This window comes from Triticum aestivum, chromosome 2D, assembly GCF_018294505.1.
Source record: "Triticum aestivum cultivar Chinese Spring chromosome 2D, IWGSC CS RefSeq v2.1, whole genome shotgun sequence".
Classification (NCBI taxonomy): domain Eukaryota; kingdom Viridiplantae; phylum Streptophyta; class Magnoliopsida; order Poales; family Poaceae; genus Triticum; species Triticum aestivum.
In genome coordinates this window covers 6,304,578-6,329,084 of record NC_057799.1, presented here as the reverse complement: position 1 = coordinate 6,329,084, position 24,507 = coordinate 6,304,578, and the positions used below count along the sequence as shown (strand labels likewise).

The 24,507-nt window shown below is 48.2% G+C and overlaps 1 protein-coding gene across 1 annotated transcript; it reads right to left on the bottom strand.

Moving 5' to 3' along the window:
* Window positions 1-6,636: 6,636 nt before the first annotated feature.
* On the bottom strand, window positions 6,637-24,368 carry LOC123050911 (bidirectional sugar transporter SWEET4-like). Its single transcript, XM_044473619.1, has 4 exons — window positions 24,137-24,368; window positions 20,065-20,446; window positions 19,815-19,946; window positions 6,637-6,961 (listed from the first exon to the last, which is right to left on the bottom strand). The coding sequence occupies exons 1-4, from the start codon at window positions 24,346-24,348 to the stop codon at window positions 6,803-6,805; spliced, it is 885 nt and encodes a 294-aa protein (XP_044329554.1). The 5' UTR covers window positions 24,349-24,368; the 3' UTR covers window positions 6,637-6,802.
* Between the last annotated feature and the right edge of the window lie 139 nt (window positions 24,369-24,507).

Below are 24,507 nucleotides of genomic sequence, written 5' to 3'. Positions count from 1 at the left end.
GTTAAATGATGAGGATGCTCCATGGATACGGCACAATCGTAAGCAAGCAGGGACACAAGGGAAGAATTGATGTGTAATAATTTATGATCCCGTTAATCAAATGACAACTTTGATCAACTAAACAATCGTGTGCTAAGCTAACGGAATGGGTCAAGTCAATCACATCATTCTCCTAATGATATGATCCCGTTAATCAAATGACAACTCATGTCTATGGCTAGGAAACATAACCATCTTTGATCAACGAGCTAGTCAAGTAGAGGCATACTAGTGACACTATGTTTGTCTATGTATTCACACATGTATCATGTTTCCGGTTAATACAATTCTAGCATGAATAATAAACATTTATCATGATATAAGGAAATAAATAATAACTTTATTATTGCCTCTAGGGCATATTTCCTTCACGCCTAACCAGCTTCATCGGACACTAGGAGTCTGCATACTTTGCTAGAGGCCGCTACCGACTAGCCGAGCCGGATGTGATCTGACTCGCGACCAAGTGAACGAGAACCTAAGGTTTGCGCGCTTAAGGGAAGGAACATGTGAGGCCAGATCCGACTCCACGAGTCGGATATGATCGTACTCGGACTCGGATCCAGGCCGAACGGACTTTGGGCTTTAGGATCCATGGGAGCCCAAGTGTTGAGCCTGCGACGAATGCCTATATAAAGTGGAGGTGCGGCATACTCATTCGGTTGATCGCTTCGACGTTGTCACTGGGTTTTGGATGTGTTGCGAATAGCCACCTCCACTCGCCGCCGACTATGTGATCGGACCTAGCAGTCCGCCACACGGTGTTACTCCTCCGTGCACGAATACCGTTAGAAGTGGTGCACTTGCGCCGCTCCGGTGAACCTGTACGTGGGATCCGACGACCGGCCATTCGAGGGAGATCGAACGAGGAGGAGATGACTCTGGACACGCTGCCCCAACTCTACTTCCGTTGCACGGCACTGCGCATCTAGTTCTAACGATCCGTGATCCATTCCCTAGCATGTTCCTAATTGTTTTGCACGTAGAAAATTTTAATTTGCAGTCAACACACCCTACCATAGATCCCAACATGTGGGCCCATGGACTGGACCGGTCTGTCTTGTTAGAACCAGACCGGATAATCATCACTGAAGTGCACGGGAAATCTTCACACCGGTAGGTCGACTGCACAGAAAACCTTTTTGGTGTGCAGTCCAGCCGAAATCTTTCAACCTTTTTGAAGACCGAGGTGTTTCATGTCACATCGGATGCAATCCAGCATTATAGCTCGGATGCATGAAGACACTAATCAGGAGACACTTTCATTGAACTAGTTTCAAGACCGAGGACTGAAGACGACACGCAGTTTGGATGGACTGTGGTGCTGCCAGACTTGAAGACCGGTTCAGGAGCTACCCATGGTGTCACGGCTAAGGGGCCTTTCATCACATTGACTCCCGACATGGTGAACTGGGCTGAGGACCCCTTGTTTGTTCTAGCTTGGACCACTTTCGGCAGCCCATGGCATACAAACAGAAAGATTTCAGAAGACTTGTTGTACAAGACAAGACACTGGATTATTTGAGGAATCTACCTCCCCATACATAGGGATTTTAGTGAGACTGGCATACGGGTCTCGTTTTTATAACGTCCCACTTAACTGTTCACTTTGACGGTGTTGTTGATTTTTGTGCCACGTGGACCTGACGACTGGATCTCATGTGTCATTAAATTGATGGAAATTTAAGCAATCGGTCATTTTAGTTTTCCAAAACGAGAAGTTAAAAAGATGTTAGGTATTTGCAAATAAAAAAATCAGTTTACACCATTTACTCGAGTCAAAAAAAGAAACTTTATGCTATTTATTCTATCTTTTTTTTTAAATTGAGAAATTTATTAAGGCGAGTATAGTGTATGTTGGGCCGGGCCTTGTGTTGTTCGGTTGATATGGCTAATACCGAACGAGTACTTCGGCTTCCTAACGACGATAGCGACGCTTCTATTTCTCAAAAAAAAAGAGACGATAGCGACGCTCCAGCGGTTAGCGATCTGAAAATCGTACCTAGAGTTCCTGTATATATTACTCCCTCCGTCCCATAATATAAGAGCGTTTTTGGCACTAGCGTAATGTAAAAAAAATGCTCTTATATTATAAGACGGAGGAAGTATATGCCAATAAAAAAGAAGCAGTTGTACAAACCGACTACAGTACTAGTACTCGTCTTTGTCTTCGGTTCCGTATGATTCAATTCGGGTCGGCTGCTCGGCTCGGGAAACCGAATGCCCAGGTCTCCTCATTAGCCCGGTCACGACAGCACCACGCGCATTCTTCTACTTCAATATATGGACTGGGTCAGTTGTTTGCTATATAATTTTCGTTCCTGGCATCCAGAAAGACTCATATTCTTCGTTTCCGAATGGATCCATTGTTCTGGGTTGTTGGCCTGTGCTATCACCGAAACAGCAGACGACGCCGTTGACCTCCTTCCATCTCCTCCAGGTAAGAGCATCTATACGCAATCTTTGCCTAAGTACTTGCTCTTTGAACCTCGCAAATCATCCATGGGGACGGACGGCGAAACATAGTTGGTCGTATGTCACTAAACGAACGAGATTTCGAGCTATATATGCACCCATGTGGTTGCCGTGACTTCCCTTTTGGAGGAAAGGTTAACAGCTTCTGTGAGAAGACGATCGCATAAGCCAAACTGAATCATACGTTAACAGCCTCTTTGTCTTCGTCTGTGTTTGTTTTGAGGCAGCTTACCACATGGGCCATGTGGTAGCCTCTTCGTCTTTGTTGGAAGATATTTTCTGTGTCGGGAAGGAGAGGAAGAACGTTGTTCTCGCCAACGTCCCATCTCTCTAGTTCTCAATTTTTTTGTGAGGGGTCTAGTTCTCAATTTAGTGATGTATATAGAACACCGTTGCCTAGAAGCCGGATCATGGATATGTCAGGCAATTGATTGTTTTATTTTGCCTTTTTACCGTCGATCCATTTTGTCCTGCTCCTCTTCCAATCTTTCTCGGGCCGTTGCTCCGCCATCCTGGCCAACTACCTGCTCCCGCCACCAACGATCGCTGGTGGTGTCCTCTGCTGTCATGCCCTGTCCTTCCGTCGCTCCTTTGCCACCTCGGCTACCCCTCTAAGCCCCGTCCCTCTCTAGTGTCGACCACCTCCGTCCGACACCTGCACCGTCATCCTTCTTCATCCCCGCGTCACTGCTTGTCCCTGTCTCCGGCAAGGTCCGGACTCACCCTTGCCGGAATGAGTTTTTGTGATATGAGAGTATAGGATACACCCTACGCTTTATTTGTGAAAAATATGAAATGAACAATTGAAATTGAAAAAAGAAAAATAAACCCTGTAAAGCAGTGAACGGAAATTTTTCAATAGTAAAAAGTAAAACAAAAGTAGAACGTGTACTATCCTGGGCTGACACACGTACGAGGATTGCGAGCATCGCTCGCGCGTATTCGACAGGAGATCGCACCGGAATGGGTATTCCACAGACAGGAGCAGGCCGCTCATCATTTGTCCACGTCCGCAGCCGTCCCTTCGTATTCAAACCTTTAACTTCACACACAAGCATGCAACGTGGATCAAACATGCAATTTTATAGTTCATGCATCACATAGGACATTGTTTATACTGCACATATCAAACTAGGACATAGTATAGGGGAGTTCATAATGCATGCCATCGGACTACCAAAATTTGGCATGTTCTACTAATTCATAGGACAATAGAGGAAGTTCAAATACTGTCGCCCTTGCCCTTGCCTTCGCCTTTGTCCTCGTGGTCATGGAAGTAGGGGTTGAAGACGCAATAGGGGTCAAGGCGAATCTGATTGGCGCCAGATCTACATTTGTCAAACGCGGCACCGGAGATGTTTAGATCCTCCCTTTTTTTGTTTTGGGGGGGGGGGGGGGGGGCGCCAGATCTACATTTGTTGCACGGGCGGCCGAGTCTTGCTCTACCGCGAGGGCACGGGCAACATGAGCTTGCCGCTACGCCGGGATCCAGGCACTGGCATCCTTGTCGCCGGCTGCCGCTATGACACGCCTATTCCCTTTCACGGCAGGCATGTCGTCCCTCGACCTCGGCATGCCTTTGCAGTGATGGCATCTGGCGCATCCGTGGCCTTGGGCTTGCAATACCGTGGATTTTGTAGAAACCACAGTTTTAAGTACTTTGTTGTGTTTGATATCAATAAATATACCGAAATAATAAATCCCGAACGTTCGGATTTTAAGCATGGCAACCAGAAATATTTTTCATGGCAACTTCAGTTCACGTGAGACTGGCAAGCATGGAATTTTTTTTGACAAAAAACAAACTGGGACAAAGTTGCCATGTTTTAACAACTGAAGTTGTCATGAAAAAACATTCGGGATGACATGCTTGAAATCCGAACGTTCATGATTTATCGGGGTCTTAAATATAACGCTTTTATATATTATTGTAACGCCAATATCATGTTTTTTTCCATAACTGACTAAAGGAAAATGTGGTTTTAGTAACTAGTCACCCCGTCCCATTATATAAGAGCGTTTGTAGTGTCAAACACTCTTAAATTATTGGACGGGAGGAGTAGTATTCATTGCACGGTCATTGAAATACCAAGATTACAGATTACTACCGATTTGAAAAGGTTGTGCTGCCATCCGCAAAAAAAAAAGTTGTGCTGCCAAACTATTCTTGTCCTCGTATGTTTTTCTCATTTTTATTTATGTTGGGCAATGATAGTATATATCTCAATTATTCACAAAGGGTTTCGGTGGGCACAACGGCCCATCAGCTGGCTCCACCCGTGGGCCTAGATCATTAGCTAAGATGGAGCTGTTGTAATAAAAAAAACTAAGATGGTGACCGATCCACACCAAGTCAAGTCAACTTTGGGCGCTTATGAATAAAGTTTTCGCCTGCAAACAAGGGTACCCGCTCTCTCTATCTCTCTGTCTCGCTCTTCTCCTGCGGAATGGGTCTAGCTTTCTGCGGTTGGTGACTTTGTGCTCACCACCGAAGCGCTCGACGCCCTTGACCTCCTTCAATCTTCCTCAAGGTTAGTGCTATTTACGCAAATCTTGCTTAATTACTTGCTCTTTCTGGCTTGCAAACCATTCATGAAGGAGCGGTGAAATATAGTTGATCGGCTGTCTCGAAATGATCGAGATCATAGTTGCCATGTTTCCGGTACGGTGGGAGCGAGGAACGGGAACGGGGGACGAGAGTCGGAGGCTGAAAAAAATAGGGTACAGCAGGGGTATACATCTCTAAAACGATTTTTTTTAAAGCGAAAACGCGATCCAATCCATTCCAGTACGATGAATCCGGTACGGTACCATGGAACGAGGAACGTGAATCTGAATTTCTACTGCTGCATGCGCCTTTGGTCGCTGGATGCGGGGAGCAACTGGCTGGGAGGGACCGAGGGAGTACTTATATAGGGAACTGGCTGGGCTGGGAGCAACTGGCTGCATCGTCGATCCATGAAGACTAAAATAAATCATCTCCTTCCCAATGAAAAATTTATTAGCAGCCTTGGAGTAATGGAGAGCAGAACGTGGAGTTACTTAGGGGAGTGGAAAAGAACGGGGAAGAGAGTAAAACAAGGAGTTCGTGATTGATATGGCTGACCTTTTGCTTACTCGATCGATTCAAGAACCAACACTGTCGAGTCGCCGAACCTGAATCGATGATCCCAGCTGCGGAAACGCCGAATCCGCATCGAATCTTACCGAATCGACCCTCGTTCCCGAATCTGATTCTGGGTCGATGAATCCGGATCGAGGGACGGCCCACCGTTCCCCGTTTCCGGCTACTATGATCGAGATTTCCGACAGTATACACGTGGACGGGGTGATTTCACGGCTAACTGCGGTGTTGCCCGCGAAAGCAAAGAAACTTTTGGCGGCAACCGCCGCTCGGATTATATAGCAACTTTGCTAATTAAGGCCAGGCGAGGGCGGAGGAAAACAGGGAAGCCGTTGGATCCTTGGTTTGGCAAAATCGACTTAAGTGAGATCGTTTTTTAGGCGCATATATTATGTCTGGTTTTACAAATTGAGTGACTAATACTTCTTTTTCGTTGGCCAAAAATAGGGAATAAGCTTCCTATAGTTTTGGGTTGACGAAGGACCCTTTCTAGAGTTAAACAACAGTTGGACAAATTTGATCCACACATGTAAAGTGTGGCAAATGATCCAAATCCCCACAACAGTTGAGGGAGAGAAGGTTTCTCTATGCCGAAACACCATGCCCTGGTTGTTGGTGCTGTCTTCAACCACTTTCTCCGGCTACTTCTCCTCCAGGTTGTGCAGAATGAAACATGCCAGAACAAACAACTTCTCCTTCAGGTTGTGCAGAATGAGACATGCCAGAACAAACTACTTCTCCAGGTTGTTTGATTCTACTTCGGCCATTTTCATCTTCCACAACCACTAATTTCGACATGCATGATGCATCGGAATGAATTGAACATTGCAAACACAACAGAGATCTGACTGACAGGAGCAGTTCAAACACTACGAAAGTGACATACATAAAACTGGAGTTGCAGGAAATCAGGAATAGTCCACAGAACTGAATTTCAAGTTTTAGTCCCAAATGAACAGATTTCAAATTTGTTTTTTTTTACTAAAAACTGTGTTTTCTGTTTTTTGTGGCAAGTCGGGTTCATACGGGAGCCTGCTATCGATCGATCAGTGATAGATCGACCATCCACCGAAATACTCTCATAGTTCGCTCAGAATTTAAAAGTTTTGAGTTGCCTCGTTGTCAATAAACACAAGTCTCAATTTGCCGCCGCAGACGGCAGACCTACACTGGAGGCAACGCGAAGAGCTTTCCCATCTCGTAGCCATAGTCCACTGCGTCATCAGTTTGGAAGGAGTAGATGCGGATCTTGCGGGATAGTATCAAGTAGGCGTACACACAGATTTGCACAGCGGTACACAGAATGCCCACGAGATTCGGTACCTGCACGCAAGGAAAAACAAGAATAAAAATATGTAGTGTGATGCTTGCGTGAATTGGAGATATTGTTGCACTGACTAGTTCAGAAAGTCTCCAGCATCTATCTTTCGTCCTTCGCTTAACATTTAGCTTCTCAAATGACACTGAGACCCCTTAAAATTTAACTACTCAAATTTTTCATGGAGTTGATCACAATAATCCATTTACGCAGCAATCCCCAGATGGAATCTCTAGCACTCCCCTTCAAATTTAACTCCTCAAATAACCCCTTACACTTCATTACTCAAAATTTGAGCAATAATAGTTTTGTGCACCTAGCCATTCCTCCAAGTTTACCTCCAAAACATAAATTTACACAAATAGTCTGTTCAAAAGCAATTTTAAATTAGATTTAGATAACTTAAGGGTTAATTACATATAACAATGCCATATTAAACATAAATGTACTGAAATTAAACCAACAAACACTTAATAAACTTGAATTATGAACTAAAACGAGCTAAAAAAAAGGCATCTGGTGAACATCAGAACCATGTGTGACGCCATAGAACTCCATACACTTATCCGGTGAAAGAAGCCATCTTCGCAAATCTACATCCGAGCTTTGATTGGAGGATTGTGGTCTAGAGCAGGAATATGACGGTGGAGAGGCGTGTTCGGGGTCTAGGAAGACGGCAACCTGGTGGCGCTATGGCCATGGTCACGAGGGAGGTGCGTGACAATCGCGACGCCTTTCCTGTCGTGACACAGAGTCTACTTTGTTACCGCTATTGTGCAAAGCAGGCCATCCAAGGCTGTCAGAACTGCTAGCTTCTCACCCAGGACTGTTAGATATACTAGGTTCTCTCACTAGAATCCACTTAGAACCGTGTCTCAAAAAAATAAATCCACTTAGAGAACTGGTAGCTCTCATCAGAATTCTCTCTAAGGAGACGTGGTTACTTACAAAGGGGGAAGTTTCATTACATATTTTGACTGCTACAGCCTACAGCTGTCGGGTGGTAGGTGTGACATATGCCAACGGGTGGCTTATCATTGTGGGAGTCAGTAAGACATCGCCGGTGCCTGGAAACGGGATAAGGCAAAGACATGCACGCCGGCGAATCTTACCCAGGTTCGGGGCTCTCCGTGGAGATAACACCCCTAGTCCTGCTCTGCGGGGTCTCCGCATGATCACTAGATCAACACAAGTAACTACAAGTGCTCCTTGAGCTGTTTGGCTAGAAGAAGAAGAAAGGCAAGGCTAGCTCTCCTCTTCTCTCTACGTGGTGTCTAAAACTATCTCAGAGATCAACCCTTTGCATGGGTGCCCTGGGGGTTTATATAGGCCTACCCCAAGGATACAATGGTAATCTGGCTGGGCGCGGGTCCCAGCCATCAGTGTTTGGGTTCGCCGGCTTCTCCGCCGACTGGTGGGTCCCGCCGGCTGCCGGCCTCTTGGTCGACAGGCCGGCCCCACCGCTTGGGGGTCTTGTCGGTGGCTGGTTACTGTTGCCTCGCCCTTGATGACGAGGGCTTTGTCGAGGTAAGCATGGCTATAGTGCCGCCGCCTGGCGGGCTCTCACTGTAGCCTCACCTCGTCTTGGCTCCCAATAGCCGGCTACGCCCCAGGCCGACTAGGGGAGGCCTGGCCGCCTTCGAGTGTCTCTCTGGCTGAAGGGGCCCGCCGCCCGCGGGCCGTACTGGCGCCTGTCGTGGGTGGCGTCACGGTCAATATGGCAACAGTGCCGCGCCGGACGGGGGATGGCTGACCCGTACGGCGCACTATGGCCATGCATGCTCCGGGATTCGGGGGTGGCAGGCTGTACTGTGGCCACGCCCCGTCTCATCACCGTTATATGGGTGCAGCCCTGGTGGGTGCAGTCTTGGCCGGCTTCCGGGAGTCGGTCTTCTTGTGGCCGGCGTCTGGGAGTCGGTCATCTTATGGCCGGCCTCTGGGAGTCGGTCTACTTATGGCCGGCTGCTGGGAATCGGCCATCTTATGGTTATCTTCGGGAAGGTTTTTTGAGGTCGGGTCGCCTTCCGGTAGTCGGCCTGTGAGATAGCCGATCAGGGGAATGCGGCCCTGTGTTTTGGATGCTTGAAGGCCCGATCGGCCTGATAATTTTTCAAAGAGCCAGGAGGAGTCGGTTAGGCTACCCGTGGCCATTTACTCCGACAACAGCTTACATCTTACTCCAGTAGCTCTCACCCAGAATTCTCTCGAAGAAGTATATATATAGGCTGCCAGCTTATTACATAGGCTGTTCGGGTGGTGCTACAGTAATCAATAGCAAGGAAAAAATAGCACGCTACACAAAATAGCGCCGCCTCTGAAAATATGCTATTAACGTGATATAACGCGCTATAGGATGCTATTTTTTCAGTGATCAATACCCAGCCTGCCTGTGTCCTGTGTGCGCGCTGGAAACTACAACTCATCTTCCTCAACTACCAAGTCACCTATGACCAAAATGGTCTAAAAGGGCTGCTAGTCTGCTAGTACTATTGACACAATGATTATCCTAATATTATATTTTGCCAAACTCAAATTGGTTTCTACTTCTTCTATACATAATCTCTTTGCTAGTATATCACAAAATTAGCTCTAACAACGACGACTCGGGCGATTCGCAGGCTTCAGACTTTTGCCTCGGGAGTAAAGCCGGCAGCCAACACACCATGAACTCAGCGCGAGGTGCGCTGGGCTAACCTCGCTGACGAAGCCGGCAGTGACGCCGCGGCGGAGGAGCTCGTTGCCTTTGCGGGAGGGGTCGAGCGACACCTCGTCGGGTCTATCTACAAAGGTACGCCGTCCCCGTCCCCCCTTCTCCTCAGTCCGGCGTGGCGGCTATGTTTTTTGAGACATTGGGCCGGGCGTTGCGGTATAGCAGCCTGATGAAATCCAGGTGGCCCTTCAAAAAAAAAATCCAGATGGGTGCTACTGTCCTGCAGCATGGACGGCTCAGGGGGAAGCTTGGACTTTGTCTCCTTCAAGAAACACCCCTTCAACCTTTGCCAAAAAAGAAAAACGAAAAAAAAAACACTTCCACCCGGTGCTACGGTTTCTCCCTTCACAATGAGATGTGTGTCGCTTTGAGCACTCCGTCGATCCTTCTGTCACCGCCCTCCACTCGCCCCTTGTTGTAGTCCTTCCTCATCGTCATGCTGACGCGCGACTGGGACAACGGCCTCCTCTGGACCTAATGCCTTTTTTTTAATGGAGGAGAACCCCCGGCCTCTGCATCTGGACGATGCATGCAACCACTTTATTAATTATTCACACAAGACCTTATAAAGTCATACAAAAATAAGACTAAAGTCACCGTCTAAGCAACATCTGTCGCTATTCCTATCCAGTTGATGAAGGGATGTTGATAGTCTGGGCCTAATACCAAAACAGACCTCGCAGCCAAACCTAACATCTAAGACCTGAGGTCCCAACCAGGACGCCTGCCGGGCATGGGGCACCCACAAGTCCGGCGCACTCCTCAACCTGGTCGCCTGCCGGGTATGAGGCCGCCGTAGCCACCTGCCACCAATCCATCTTTAGTGCTATACTGCTGCATGAACCTTGCCCGGTCTAATTGTAGTCGACGCCACCACGACGCCAGACAACGCCACCATCCTGCGCTCGTCCATCATCACACGCCCACCGGTGAGACCCCGCTGCTCCATGCCGCTGAGACCCGCCGTTGTCGACGTGTCAGATACCACGCCGCTCCTCCTCTTGTCCCCTCCAGCCAACACTTGCTCCAAAACGATGCCCCCAGGAGGGAGAACGACATCGAAACGTTGCCATCGTCCGATCCTGTAGATCCAGATCTAGGGTTTCCCCCGAAACTTCCAATTAGGTTGACGTGACCTGCAACGACGATGCCTTGAGAAGGGAACGACGTCCGAGACGCCGCCATCGTCCGCCATGACCGCGGTCAGGCGCGATTTTCACCGGAAGCCATGACCTCCCGATCTTGCGGTTGGCTGGAACGAAGCCCTCCGCCGAACCGGTGACGCCGCCGCCGATCCGGTCCCACCGCAGTGCGATGCCCCGATGGAGATCCCGATCGAGATCGAAGAGGACCCCGACCGAAACCCCGCCACCAGCGCCACCTCCTCCTAGCCCAGTCATCGCCGGATCCAGCCGTCCCCGCCTCCGGGAGACCAGCCGGACGAGGCGCCCCTTGTCCCCGAGCAGACGACCCGCGCCGCCGCCACGAGGACCAGAGGAAGGAGGGAGTGCCCCGCCGCCGCCCGCGCCGCACGGGCTTCGCCCAGCGGGCGCACTCCGGCGACGGCGAGGGGAAGGAGACGCTGACGAGGCGGCGGCGGCGGCTGATCTAGATCTCCCGAGACGCGCGCGCGGGGCGCGCCACGGGAGCGGGAGAGGAGCGGGGGGATGAAAGGCAAGTCCACTACCTAATGCCTCCTGGACGGCTGCATCATGACCGTCGCGTACCGGAGGCCGATGGCTCTCCCCCGACACCCACTGCCACTTACTTAAGGACTGCCGACGCTCGCTAGAGTGGTCTGCGTGCGAGCAGGAGTTCGGGCAGCAGGTAGAACGGGAACAAAGATGTGGGTCGCAGCCTCGCACGACGGTCACAACAGCTGGGATGGCCAGACTGACCGGTCTCGACCCACTCTACCTAGGCGCAACTCATCGTGTCATTCCGCCCAAGCGCATTGATTTGGGTCATGATTCCCCTAGGCCATTGGCATCCAGCAGCAACACCGAACCTAATCCCCACCCGGTGGGGGCCAAGTTCAAGAACAAAAAGAATGGACAGTGCATGAACAAGGATGTTCCCACACTACCCCAACCCCTCACGTGTTGTCGACTCCACTGATTCACGCTCCATGATTTAAAGGGAATCGGGTGATGTACTGGCTCAGAAGGAGTCTGGTACGAAAGTTTCCTGCTACAATTGTGGGTTACCCAACCACTGCTACTCGGAGGCAAATTTGACCTATACACGAAATCAAATCACATAATAAATTGTTCGTGAAGCTATTTCACGCGGCTGATCTTTTTGTGTGACGCCCGACACGAAGGCGCCACACTACACTGTGCAACGCCTCACAGATAGGCGCTACACGGCCAGCGTCGCATCCGTGTGATCCGAAAATTACTAAGTCAGTGTGCAGCGCCTGAGAGCTAGGCGCCACACTATACAGTGTAGCGCCTAGCTCCCAGGCGTTGCACTAGTGCAGCGCCTGAGAGCTAGGCGCCACGGGTCAGCCGCGTGAAATAGTTTCACGGACAGTTCATTCTGTGATTTGATTTCGTCTATAGGTCAAATTTGTTAAATTTGCCCTACTCGGAATGCAAGGAACTAACACGTTGCTACGTCTGCATAGTTGAGTACAACACCGCGGTTGACTTTTGGCGCAGCTGAAGTCTATGACCTAGAGATGTGGGGCTGGGATTGAGGATTACAGATCTTTTTCATCGGCCTCTGTGATATCGTGTTGCCTGTTTCGGAGAATCTTGCCCTCATCAAGGTGCAATTTAGCAGCGCTAGTGTGGACATCATCTATGACGAGCTACACCCGGTGGATGATGTGTTCCCATGCAAGGTTAGAGAGTTGTCCCCAACCGAGTTTCTAGTGGCCTTCCCCTCCATGGAGAGTAGTATCCATTGAGAATTCCACCATTGATCCCGATGTCTCATCACACCTTGAGCCAATGAGGGTTCATCTCCATGGGACCATGGACCATGCTAGAAAGGGTCATATCATTAAGGCCATGTCCAAGTCCATCAACAATCTTGTGGTGGTTGATGCTCTCGCACTCACCTGGACCGGCCATATATAGAGCAAGTTCTCGTGCTAGAATCCCACAAAGTTATGTTATATGTTGGAGTTCTACTTTGGGGATGATGGTTGGATCATCACAATTGAGCTAGAGCATGAGGGGAGGCAGACCCCACCCCTTCGTCGAGACAATGGCTAAAATTGATGCCCCTACAAGGACAACGACAACGAAAACCATGACGTTCCAGACGATTATGGTGACTCTGACTCCCCCTGAGGGCTACTAAACTCTAGTCGACAGCCCCTCTGCTGCCCCTCATCTTCTCGCTTTGTTACCTTGCACCTTGGGCCCTACCTAGGTATCTTTGTCGGTGATTCTTGTGATGTCACATGTCATGGCCTCGTCTAGTGCCCCGACCAAGCTAGCACCGATTTAGGGGCCGCACATGCTATGTCGTGACTCCCATCCCATTGCCATCAGCCTACCCCTCTAATGACCAGTATGGCTCCAATTTTACAGAGGTACATGTGTATTTGGATAAGCTCTCATATCTCACCATACTGAGTTGGTACCCCCACACCCTGCCACTTGCCCCCCCCCCCACCTCACGTCATTTAGCGGGACCAGGGAGGCCTCCACCAGTGACTTTGTCGCACCCGTTCCTCTGTTCTCCTAGTATGTTGGTACGGTTCACTTAGTCGCACCCTATGACTTTGCTATTTTTCCTCCATGAGATCACATCACTCTCATCGCCAGGTTTCGAGTTGTCGGCACTGATACTCGTGACCTCGTACTTGGACGCCTAGGAGCTATATATTTGCCCTCACTGGCGACCCTCCACCCCTGGCTGGTGTCAAGGCTTGCACAACTCCCTACCCTGCCCCCACCACCTCCACCCTCTCGCAAGAGTAAGAGACTAGTGGCGGCCAAGTTGGTCATGGTAGCGATCAAGCCTTTCCTCGCTCAACGTGTTGGCCAATGGACTGTGGCGCCCAAATTGGACCCAAGTACTTCTAGCCCCTCCTTCTTCCCCCCTCTCTATTTTTATTCGGTTCTCGTTCCTTGCTCTGACATATCTTGAACATTTGGAAAAGGTCATCGATGACTATCTGGTTGCCTTTAGGGATGAAAGGCAGTCGCTTGGAGAAAACCGCAGTGCTACAAGAAAAGGAGATCTATCCTTGAAACCCACTCAACTAGAGGAGGTGTCCCAATATGCGGCTCATATCCCCTATAGGGCTTCGGCAACCCGGCGACCCCCATAAAGGAGGTCTCATGGGTGGCTGCCTAAGTCCATGCCTAGGTTCTTAACTCACTTTAGACCTAGATAGGTCCCCAAAGGGGCTATCACCTTGTTGGTTTCCTAATGAAGGTTATATGTTGGAACATCAGGGGGATTCGTCCAGGAGGGCCTGAGCCACCAATTAATTGAATATATTCATCGGTAATTCAGGAAATGATTCATCAAGAGTTCTTGATCCTGAGTTGCAAAGTCTCAGTCACCATAACTTTGCTTGGAAATGGCAGGCTGACACTAGGCACTTAGGTAGCATTCTGGTAGGAGACAGGGAGGACAATTCTGAGATGGGCGATATGGACCCGAGAGAGTCCTTTGTTAGTAAGTTCCTCACCTACAGATAGACTAACCTTAGTTGGGAGCTTATTATTCCCTAAGTTTGACTGACCATCGCAGGTCGGCGGATTTATTAGCCGAGCTAAAAGCTAAGGTGGAGAGATACCTCCTACCAATGGTGGTGGGTGGCGTAGGAGGCAACTTTAACCTGCTCTGCTCCTTTGATGAAAAAAAAGCATCTAATATTGATGGTCCTTGTATGCATGTATTTAATGACTGCATCGTAGATCTAGTGCTTAGGAATATTACTAGTGTTGGTTCCCTGTACATTTGGATGAACAACTAGGTAGATTGTATTAGATGAGGGTCTAGTGTCAATTGAGTGGGAACTTTGCTTCCCCCCTCTATGGCCTAAAATCTATCACCTGGATAAGGTTTGACCATGCCCCCTCTTCTCCTCACCTCAACGCATATCCCCAATCCATGGTAGAACTACTTCCATTTTGAGAACATTTGGCTGCACCAGCCTGGGTTCAAGGAGGTGATTCAACTAAGGTTGGTGGCGAAGGCTGCTCCCCCTAGATATTTATATGTACTCCCTCCGTTCCTAAATATAAGTCTTTGGAGAGATTTTATTATGGACCACATACGGAGTAAAATGAGTGAACCTATACTCTAAAATGCATCTACATACATTCGTATGCAGTCCATAGTGAAATCTCTACAAAGACTTATATTTAGGAACGGAGGGAGTAGTTGATAGATTGCATCACTATCCAAAGGTATCATCCAATTTATGCAAGTATGGGGGTGCTAACCTAAGGGGGGCAATTTTTTCCTGTAAGGAAGAGCTACTTGGGAAGATCCGGGTCCTTTTGCTTCTAACACATCTAGCCGTGCCTCTGAAGTGTGACTTCATCCGTACACCCTTGAAGACTCCCTTACGGAGATCCACAAAGGTGAGGAGCTTTGTTGGTAGAAGTTGAGTCATCAAAACTGGCTCTTAAAGCATGACACCAACAGGACGAACTTCCACACAATTGTTAATTGGTGGAGGAGGAAGTGTGTCACTACATGCCTTTGGGTGGACAACGATTCTCTAGAGGAGGCTAGAGATATATCTCCTCACATCTACTTTTCTATAAGGAGTTTCTTAGCGAAACCCCAAGCAGGGGTTGCCGTACAGTTGGACTGCTGGCTAGCATGAGCTAGAGTATCGAACCTCGAGAATATGCCCTCCCATTATCTATTGAGGAAGTTATCGGTTGTACCATCGGAGATAATTCCAATTCAGCACTGGGTTTTGATGGGTTATCGCCACCTTCTTTCAAAAAATCTAGGAGAGTATCACCACGCCGTGCTCGTCCTCGCGCCCACGCTTGCGGGCGGCTATCTCCTCCAGGGTCCGGCGCTGCCGAACCATCTCGTCGCGGAGGTAGTCGTCACGCGCCCACCGTAGGGCCTCCTCGTCGGAGAAGCCGCGCCGGTCTATCTCCTCGTACTCCGCGGGGAGGCCGGGCTCCGGCTTCGGCCTGACGAGGACGAGGCGGCCAGAGGCGGGGGTGGAGTCGTCGATATGGACGCCGGAGCTGCGGGTGCGCTGGCTGACAGGCGTGTCCTGGGGCGGAGGCAGGGAGAGCCGGACGAGCGGCCGGACGAGGAGGAGGACGCCCCCGGGTCCATGCGCCTCGGCGTCCACGAGCTCCCACGTCGGGAGAGAAGGACGGGGGAGCGGGTTACTCCAGCCTGGGCGTGTTGCTGCCCTCGATGTACTTGAGGACGGCCTCCAGCGTGCGGCCGGGCACGCCCCACCATCGGCGGCGGCCCTCGGAGTTGAGCCTTCCGGAGGGCACGACGCCGTTGGTGGCCTCGAGCTGCTCGACGTGGCGGCGACGGAAGTAGGGCTCCCATAGCGGGCTGTCAGGGACGTACCGTGGACCTTCCCTCGCCGCCCGCGGCAGAGAGGCGCGGATACGCGTGATCTCCGCACGCCGCGCCGCCTCGGTGGGCGGTGGTGGCACCGGGACCCCGCCGGCGCTGATCCTCCACGCCCCGGGCACCCGCATGTCCGGCGGGACCGGGTACTCGGCCTCGTAGAGGAGCCGAGCTTCGTCCACGTGAAGGTGTCGGTGGCCGAAGCCGTTCGCCGCCGCACCATTGCCTGGGAAGCGCTCGGCCATGGTTGAACTGGAGAAGGCGAGAGGAGAGGGAAGGAACGGTGGTGGAACGGGGCGTCGTCTGTGCTTCACCGGCGCGCTGGGGACGGCTTATATAGGCGGAGGCGCCGCGCGTACGCGTGGCCGCTGTGTGTACGCGTGGCGGGCGAGGGACGTGCGGCGTCCCGTCTTCATGGCGCCGCCCATGAGGCGTCAATGGAGGAGGCTGACCGGCGCGGCAGCGCGCAGCAGCTTTGGCATTAACTCCGCCGCGGGAACCGAGACGATGAGGACGACGAAGCGGCAAGAAGAGCCGAGTTCGGTCTGGGTCCGCCGTCGAAAACTGGGCCCTTGGGGGCGCGACTGGGGCGATTTTTCGGCGCCGGCGGCCGAAAAATCGCCTGAGGGGCCTTGTTGGGGGCGCGGCTGGAGATGCTCTTAGATTCACTTTGTAGTGGGTCGGGATTTGATATTTGTCGGCGGCCGGGCAAGCAATTTCATGCCATAGCACAAGAATTCAGAATGTGTTAATTTTATTTTTGTAGGTCACTCACGTGGGTGTTGCTGGTGGTCACCTGGGGGTGCCCTATCAAATTTGCGGTCAGCCCAGTGTGCTACGGCCCCGGGTGTTAATTCCAGCCCATTCGGGATTTCGGATGCAATAACGTGCTTAGTCTTGAGTTTGTGGAATAACAGGCTGATGATTAGTTGATGACATATGGGAGCAAAAATGTGAGGTGCTTTGTTGAAGTAGCAGCAGCATCGAAGGGGATATTCCTGTTGTTTGTGATCTCACTGATTTCCTGCTTTTTTCCTACTGAATCTTGTTGTTTATTAGCAGATTCGACCTAAACCAAAGAAGAAAATAGACGTTTTTTTTCTACGGATTCTGGACTGACTACTGAGTATTGACACTTGTCAAAATGTGATTGGAAGGAAAACAAACAGCCTGAAGCAAATTTTAAAATAGACGTCTGAGCAGACTAAGACATAGCCTAGTGGTGGGAAGGGGCTGATGCCTTCCCACCCACCCAGGTTCAAGACATGGTACTTGCAATTTGGGGTTGTTGCACCAATTATACTGTAGGGGGTTCCCTTACAGTCTTTCTGTCAAAAAAAAATAGACGTCTGATGGATAGATACTCATAGTTACTCCCTACTAACATATTTATCTCAATATGCAACTACCTCACCTCAGCATGCAAGATGCACATGCACATGCAAAATGGCTAAAATGTTTTCATTACATTATGCAAATTGTATCCAATAAAAAATGGTAACTGCATTATTTTTAATTTTAGTTCTTATATTATTAATCTAAATATTCAAGTTCATACAATCAAATCTTGATGTAATATATGCAGGCTATTCCAACAGCAATACAAAGGGTATGATCTAGGTTTTTATTTTTAGGATAATATCACATGTGATGCTTAAACTTGCCACCAATGTTCACTTTAGTACCTAAAATTCAAAAATACGCCAAATTGTTTCTCGAAATTGGCACAAGCATGCAAATACCGTGATAATCCTATTGGTAGATGTATAACGCGTTGATTTGGCACTGTATATTGGTTAGCATGCACATGTGGTGTGGGACCCACTTCCAATGGATGCATTGCTTTATATATGTCTCTATGACCAGCGGGCCCCACATGTCAGCACAAAGGTAGTTAAAAATTATAACTCCTATAATTTGAACAAGTGTCTTGGCGCTAGCAAACCAGCTATCAGCCACTCGGCCCCTTATGATTTGTTGTTCACAAAGGATAAAGGACCTATCTATTGTAAGAAACATGATGTATGGTTTAAAGGGTTGCAGTCAGTGCAGCCCATATTACCATTATTTTATGTTTTTAGAATTTGTAAAAAGTACATAAATTATAATGGCAATAATAAAATTAAAACTCACACATTAGTGTGTTACAAATATAATTTATTCAATAAATAACTTATTTAGAAAAATGGTCACATAATTTTAAATAGTATTAACATATTATGGAATAAACCATATAAACTAAATTATGTTTCTGATTATAAAAATGTTTGTATAATTTAGAATACTACAAAAATTTATTAAATTACAATCCATAAATATTATTCTAATTATACAAACATTCGAAAAATTATGTGCACATTTTTACAATTCATAAGTTTGTTGTTTATGATTATTTTTGTATAACTAAAAGTATTCATACTTATGCAAAATTTCAAATATTTTCATAAATATTTACATCTGAGTATATTTCAGTTATATAGAAATTATGAATATGTGCACGAGTGAAAGTTATCACAAGTGAATATTACTAAACATGTGAATATTTTTAAAAATTACATGAACATTTAAAAAAAAGATATTTTATTTTTACGTATAATATTTACAGCACACGAATATTTGAGATTTTTTTTACAGTGATTATAGTTGACAATTGTTTTTTACAAATATCTTTTTAGCAACTTTTACAACAAATTTCTAAAAAGAGCTAATAAGCGCAAAATGGGCTGCACTGACCGCGGCGCATCTAAAAGCCACAGTCGTGTGCCCAGACAGAACATTAAGTGCCCAGACAGAACATTAAGTGTCGTTATACAAATATATATACAAATACATTAAGTGGCTAGCACAGTGTCTGCGGCGTTGTAGAGGGCCCGCATTGCAAAAAAAATGTTTCAAAAAATGTGAAGTTCTTTTGTACAAATACGTTATGCAAGTTCTTCAAGTGTGTACAAGGTTCAATCAAGTAATCTGATTATTTGCATGCTACACAAAAAAGAGAACTATCTGGCCCAAAAACAACAAAGAAAAAAAATCCACTTTCAGTCTGTGTATTTATCTTTTTTGTATACATTACAAATGAACATATATGTCCATGAAACTTTTTATGTGTATACTACAAACATCATCTATTTATATTAAAGAAAACATATTTTTTTTCAATATGTGGAAATAGTATTTTCTCTGAAAAACAATAAAGACCTCTATGGATCTCGGCCTCTATATGCACCTTTCGCTAGCGCAGCCGGCTTGCAAGCGCAACATCGCGAGTTCGTGTCCCATGGGTTGCATTTTTTATCGTTGATTTTTCCTTTGTGCTGACATATGGGCCCATTGGTCAGAGACATATATAAGGCAAGCCGTCTGTTGTAAGTGGGTCCCATGCCGCGTGTGCATGTTGATCAAAATATGGTGCCACGTCGGCACATTATACGTCTACAGATGAGATTATCACCATATTTGCACGCTTGTGCCAAGTTGTAGAACCAGTTGGGCTTATTTTTCAAATTCAGACACTAAAGTGAACATCGATGGCAAGTTTAAGCACCACTCATGATACCATCTAGGTTTTAGCGAGTTAAGGCATATTATTGGAAGGCTAGAGAGGCTTTACGTACCAGGACATATAAGTTGACGGTCGCGGATTTGAAACCGTAGACGGTCCAAATACATGCAGCGGCGAGGGAGAAGGATACCGTGATTATTCGGTCTATGTAGATGATCTGCTCCTTTCTCTTGATCACCATCAGCTGCACGCAGCATGCAGTACAACCTCGATAAGTTTCAATCTAGGGACAAACCAACAAACAGTATATGAATGAATCACGGCAGGCAGTGCATGCACTTCACCGGCCGCTGTACACTTGCCATGTCCCATGCAGAAGCAATATGTATGGATACTCCAAATGATGCGGCAAGGACACCGACCCAAGTACTACTCCACCTTTGTGTCATCACCATCCAAGGCACTAAGGCTGCCATTACAAGGGCGACCACGTAGGATGCCAATAAAAGGATGAAGGCTTGAATGCTCTTCTTCCCTTCCGCATAGTATATGTAGAGGATGTTGTAGCAAATCTGAAAGACCAAGCCCACTCCATTGACGATGAAGAAGTAAAGTTTACTCTCGAGAGAGTCGGAGGCGGCATACATTGCCCACATCACGTTGTTTACGAAAGCCAAAAGGCTTCCATATACCATCCGATCTCCTACAGACCCTTCCTTCCAGACAGGAATCACGAAAGTGAAACTGCGTGAACAAAGACAAACCGATGGCCAGTTAGGTAAAGACATACAACATGAGTTCATCAGGTCAAGGGTGAAACTATAAATCATTCATGAGTTCATCAGATTCGTGCATGTGAGTATTGCATATTACTCTCCCTCATACAGTATAATATTATGTGTATATACACCATACAAGTATGCTATATGTATGTATGTCTCCCCCGCCCCCCAAAGAAATGAAAATCTCCGACGGTGGGGAAGATGGTTACACACCAGGTGGATAGATCATGTGATGACTGCCACTGTGTTATAGCATCAGGAATGAAACAAATCTTTCACGTCAACGTAGCATGCTTGTTGGTCTGACCTTCAAATGGCAAGAGCAAGCCTGGTCTGTGATAATCACGAAAACCAGCCCCAATGCTGAATTTCAGTAAGCAACACCAATTAATTAAGCCTGACAGGCTTGAGCCCAGCCTGAAAAATTGGGCCGGGTGGTCGAACGGGGCTGCCCGCGCCATGCCAAGGTTGTCATGAATTTGTCCATTTGGGCCTTCGGGGTAATGCAGTGTGCACCAGCCACGCGGTGGTCGTTTTCTCAAAAAAAAAAAAAACAAACACGCGGTCGTCGGAGCCTATGATGCGAGGCACTGGAACGGCTACACAGATGTACTCCCTCGGCCCCATAATATAAAAACGTTTTTAACACTATACTACTGTAAAAAAATGCTCTGAGACGGAGGAAGTAACTGGGAACAAAGCTGCAGCGCTTTCACGCAATGCCTGCTGCCGGGAAACACGTCCCCTACCCACGCAGCTAGATCTGGCTACTGTGCGGTCAGTGGGGCTGGGAAGGGCTGAGGGCCCGCATGTCATTGACTGGGGATGATGGGGACGGGCAGACGTGTAGGTGAGGCATATTTATCATTTCCCCGGCGCTAATTTTTTTAAATAATACATTTTTTTTATTAATTTTCATAAATAGTACGCTGGGTAATTTTTTTTTCAAAAATAATACACCGTCGGCCCGCTGCAGGCCGACTGGGCCTAGTCGGCCCATAGCAGGCCGATTGGACTCCTCTGGCCCCTGTCGGCCCACAGTGGGCTGATTGGGTGTGGAGCTAATTAGCTCGCCGTGGGCTAATTGTTTTTGCAAAAAAAGTAGGCATAAAAAATATGTTTAAAAAAAAGTTAATTATGTAATTAAAAAATATTAAATGTGTATAAAAAAATGTTCCTGATGTATACAAAAAATGTACAATATATATGCAAAAAAGTTGACATAAAAATATGTTTTAAAAGTGTTAAGCATGTATTTATAAATTGTTAAATGTGTGTATAAAAAATGTTCCTTATTTATACAAAAAATATAGAATGTGTATGAAAAACAGTTGACACCAAAAAAATATGTTTGAAAAGTTGACATTTTTTCAAATACATGATTAAAAATTGTTAAATGTGTGTATAAAAAATGTTTCTTATCTATTAAAAAAATATAAAATGTGTATGAAAAAAAGTTGACACAAAAAAAATATGTTTGAAAAAAATGTTCCAGTTCCATACAAAAAGAGCAACCAATCATACTTAGGTCCGTGATGCTCCCATACCGGATCCGGAGCTGGAACATTTTTTTATACACGTTTAACCTTTCATTCCAATACATGAAACATTTTTGTGTACTCGTTGAACATTTTTTCAAATACATGATTAACATTTTTTTCAAACATAATTTTTTGGTGTCAACTTTTTTTCATACACATTCTATATTTTTTTTATAGATAAGGAATATTTTTTCAAATACATGATTAACAATTTTTTTCAAACATATTTTTTTGGTGTCAACTTTTTTTCATACACATTTTATATTTTTTGTATAAATAAGGAACATTTTTTATACACACATTTAACAATTTTTAAATACATGCTTAACACTTTTTAAAACATATTTTTATGTCAACTTTTTGCATATATATTGTACATTTTTTGTATACATCAGGAACATTTTTTTATACACGTTTAACATTTTTTAATTACATAATTAACATTTTTTTAAACATATATTTTTTATGCCTACTTTTTTTGCAAAAACAATTAGCCCACAGCGAGCCAATTAGCTCCAGTCGGCCTATAGCTGGCCGACAGGACCCAATCAGCCCACCGTGGGCCGACAGGGGCCAGTCGGCCAGCTGTAGCCCGACTGGAGTCCAATCGGCCTGCTGTGGGCCGATTAGGCCCAGTCGGCCTGCAGCGGGCCGACGGTGTATTAATTTTGAAATTCTTTTATCCAGCGTAATATTTATGAAAATTAATAAAAAAATGTATTATTAAAAAAAAATAGCCCCCCCAGCCGCCTCCGTTCTCGTCCCCCCCGTAAAGCCCTCGCTAAAACCCACCCACACCCCCCGCCCTTCTTACCTACATTTAGCCGTCCCCATGACCGGTGGGGCCGGGGTAGATGGGTGCGCGTCCGGACAAACCCCAGCGTGGTTCCAGACCCATTCGGCACTACACTGGGTTACCTGTGGCCGCACAAGTTTCTTACACTGACGGTAGGACCACGACGTATGCTGGGCCCACCTACCAGTTAAGCGTGGCGACCATGGCTTGTAGGTATAGCGCCAGAATATCAAACGTGTCACATTCCATTTTTCTGCCGGGCTTCGAAAACGGACTGACATGCGAGTCCGTTGAGGAGCGGACCCTACCGGTCAGCGGGCGAGTGGATGGGTGGGACGCGTGGGGCGGCGTTTTACGTGGGCAACAGCTCGGGCAGTGGGAGGGGAGACCATCCCAACCCCGCTTTGGGTCGGGGTTTTAGCGAGCTCGAGGGAGGCCGGCCGGAGGCGACGACGACGACAACGCCGACGCCGACACGGAGCGCGAGGGCCGGCTTTGTGCGTCCGGGCGGGAGTTGAAGACGGCGAGAATAGGCTGGGAGGTACTGTGCGGGGACGGCACGCTGGAGTGCATGGTGGAGGCGCCGCCGGCGCTCGGGGATGTCGATGTATTCCTCGATGCGGAGAGGACACGACGAATGTTGACTGTTGACTACCGCCGCGCCGGGAAGGAGGGACCTGAACCTAAGAGGTGGCAGCGCGACACAGCTGGTGGGAAGCTCGAGGCCACGAAGGCATGCATCTTGATCTGATGCGCATGGTGAACTCGAGCGGCATACTCGGCCGCTCCCGGCAGCCATCCCCGGCCTGGGCCGCGCCATGGTGTCTGATCGCGTTGGATCTCGGACGGGGGACGTGAACTCGATGGGCATGCTCGGCGTGACGGAGTGGTAGGCCGCCCCGGCAGCCATCCCCGGCCTGGGCCGCGCCATGGTGTCCGATCTCGGTGGATCTCGGACGGGGGACGTGAACTCGAGCGGCATGCTCGGCCGCAGCGGAGCGCCAGGCCGGCCTGCGGGCCCTGGATTCATCCGCGGCCTGCCGGCGCCACGCTGACCGATCGAGGGTTAACCAGGCGGTGGATCTCGGAAGGCGGCCCGTGTGGAAGCTTGTCCGGGCGGGTAGAAGCCGAAAGACGCTACCACGACGTTAGGGCTAGAACCTCCCTAGTCCCTACCAGGGATGAGCACTCAGGGGAGGACATGGCGCAGAGCGGCAAGTGCTTTGGACGCGAGCCGGGGTGGGTCTTGCCGGCGAGGATAGGGGTGGGTGTGCCGGCGGCGTGTCGACTGACGAAAGATACATCGGGAACTTACGTGGGAGATAAGATGTTGATGATGGCGATAAGGTTGCCGGCGACGCCGAGGACGGCGACGGCGGACGACCCGGCGGACTCCGTGCTACTTCCTGCGGCGACCTCGCTCATGGCCACGACCACAGCGATAATCACGAAGTCGTCGACAAGGAACAACACGAAGAGGACCATCAACGTGCTCCGCTTGATTCCGGAATCATTAAAGCGGGCCATCGCCTCGAGAAAGTGGTGGATGTATGAGGAAACTGGAATGAGGAGGACGAAGTTGGTGGTGAGAGAATCACAGTCTTATGGAGGCCGCAGGAAGCAATGGCGGAGCTGGGCCGCTGGGGGTATTCCTCGGAAATATCGAAGAATCCCTTCTCCACCGAT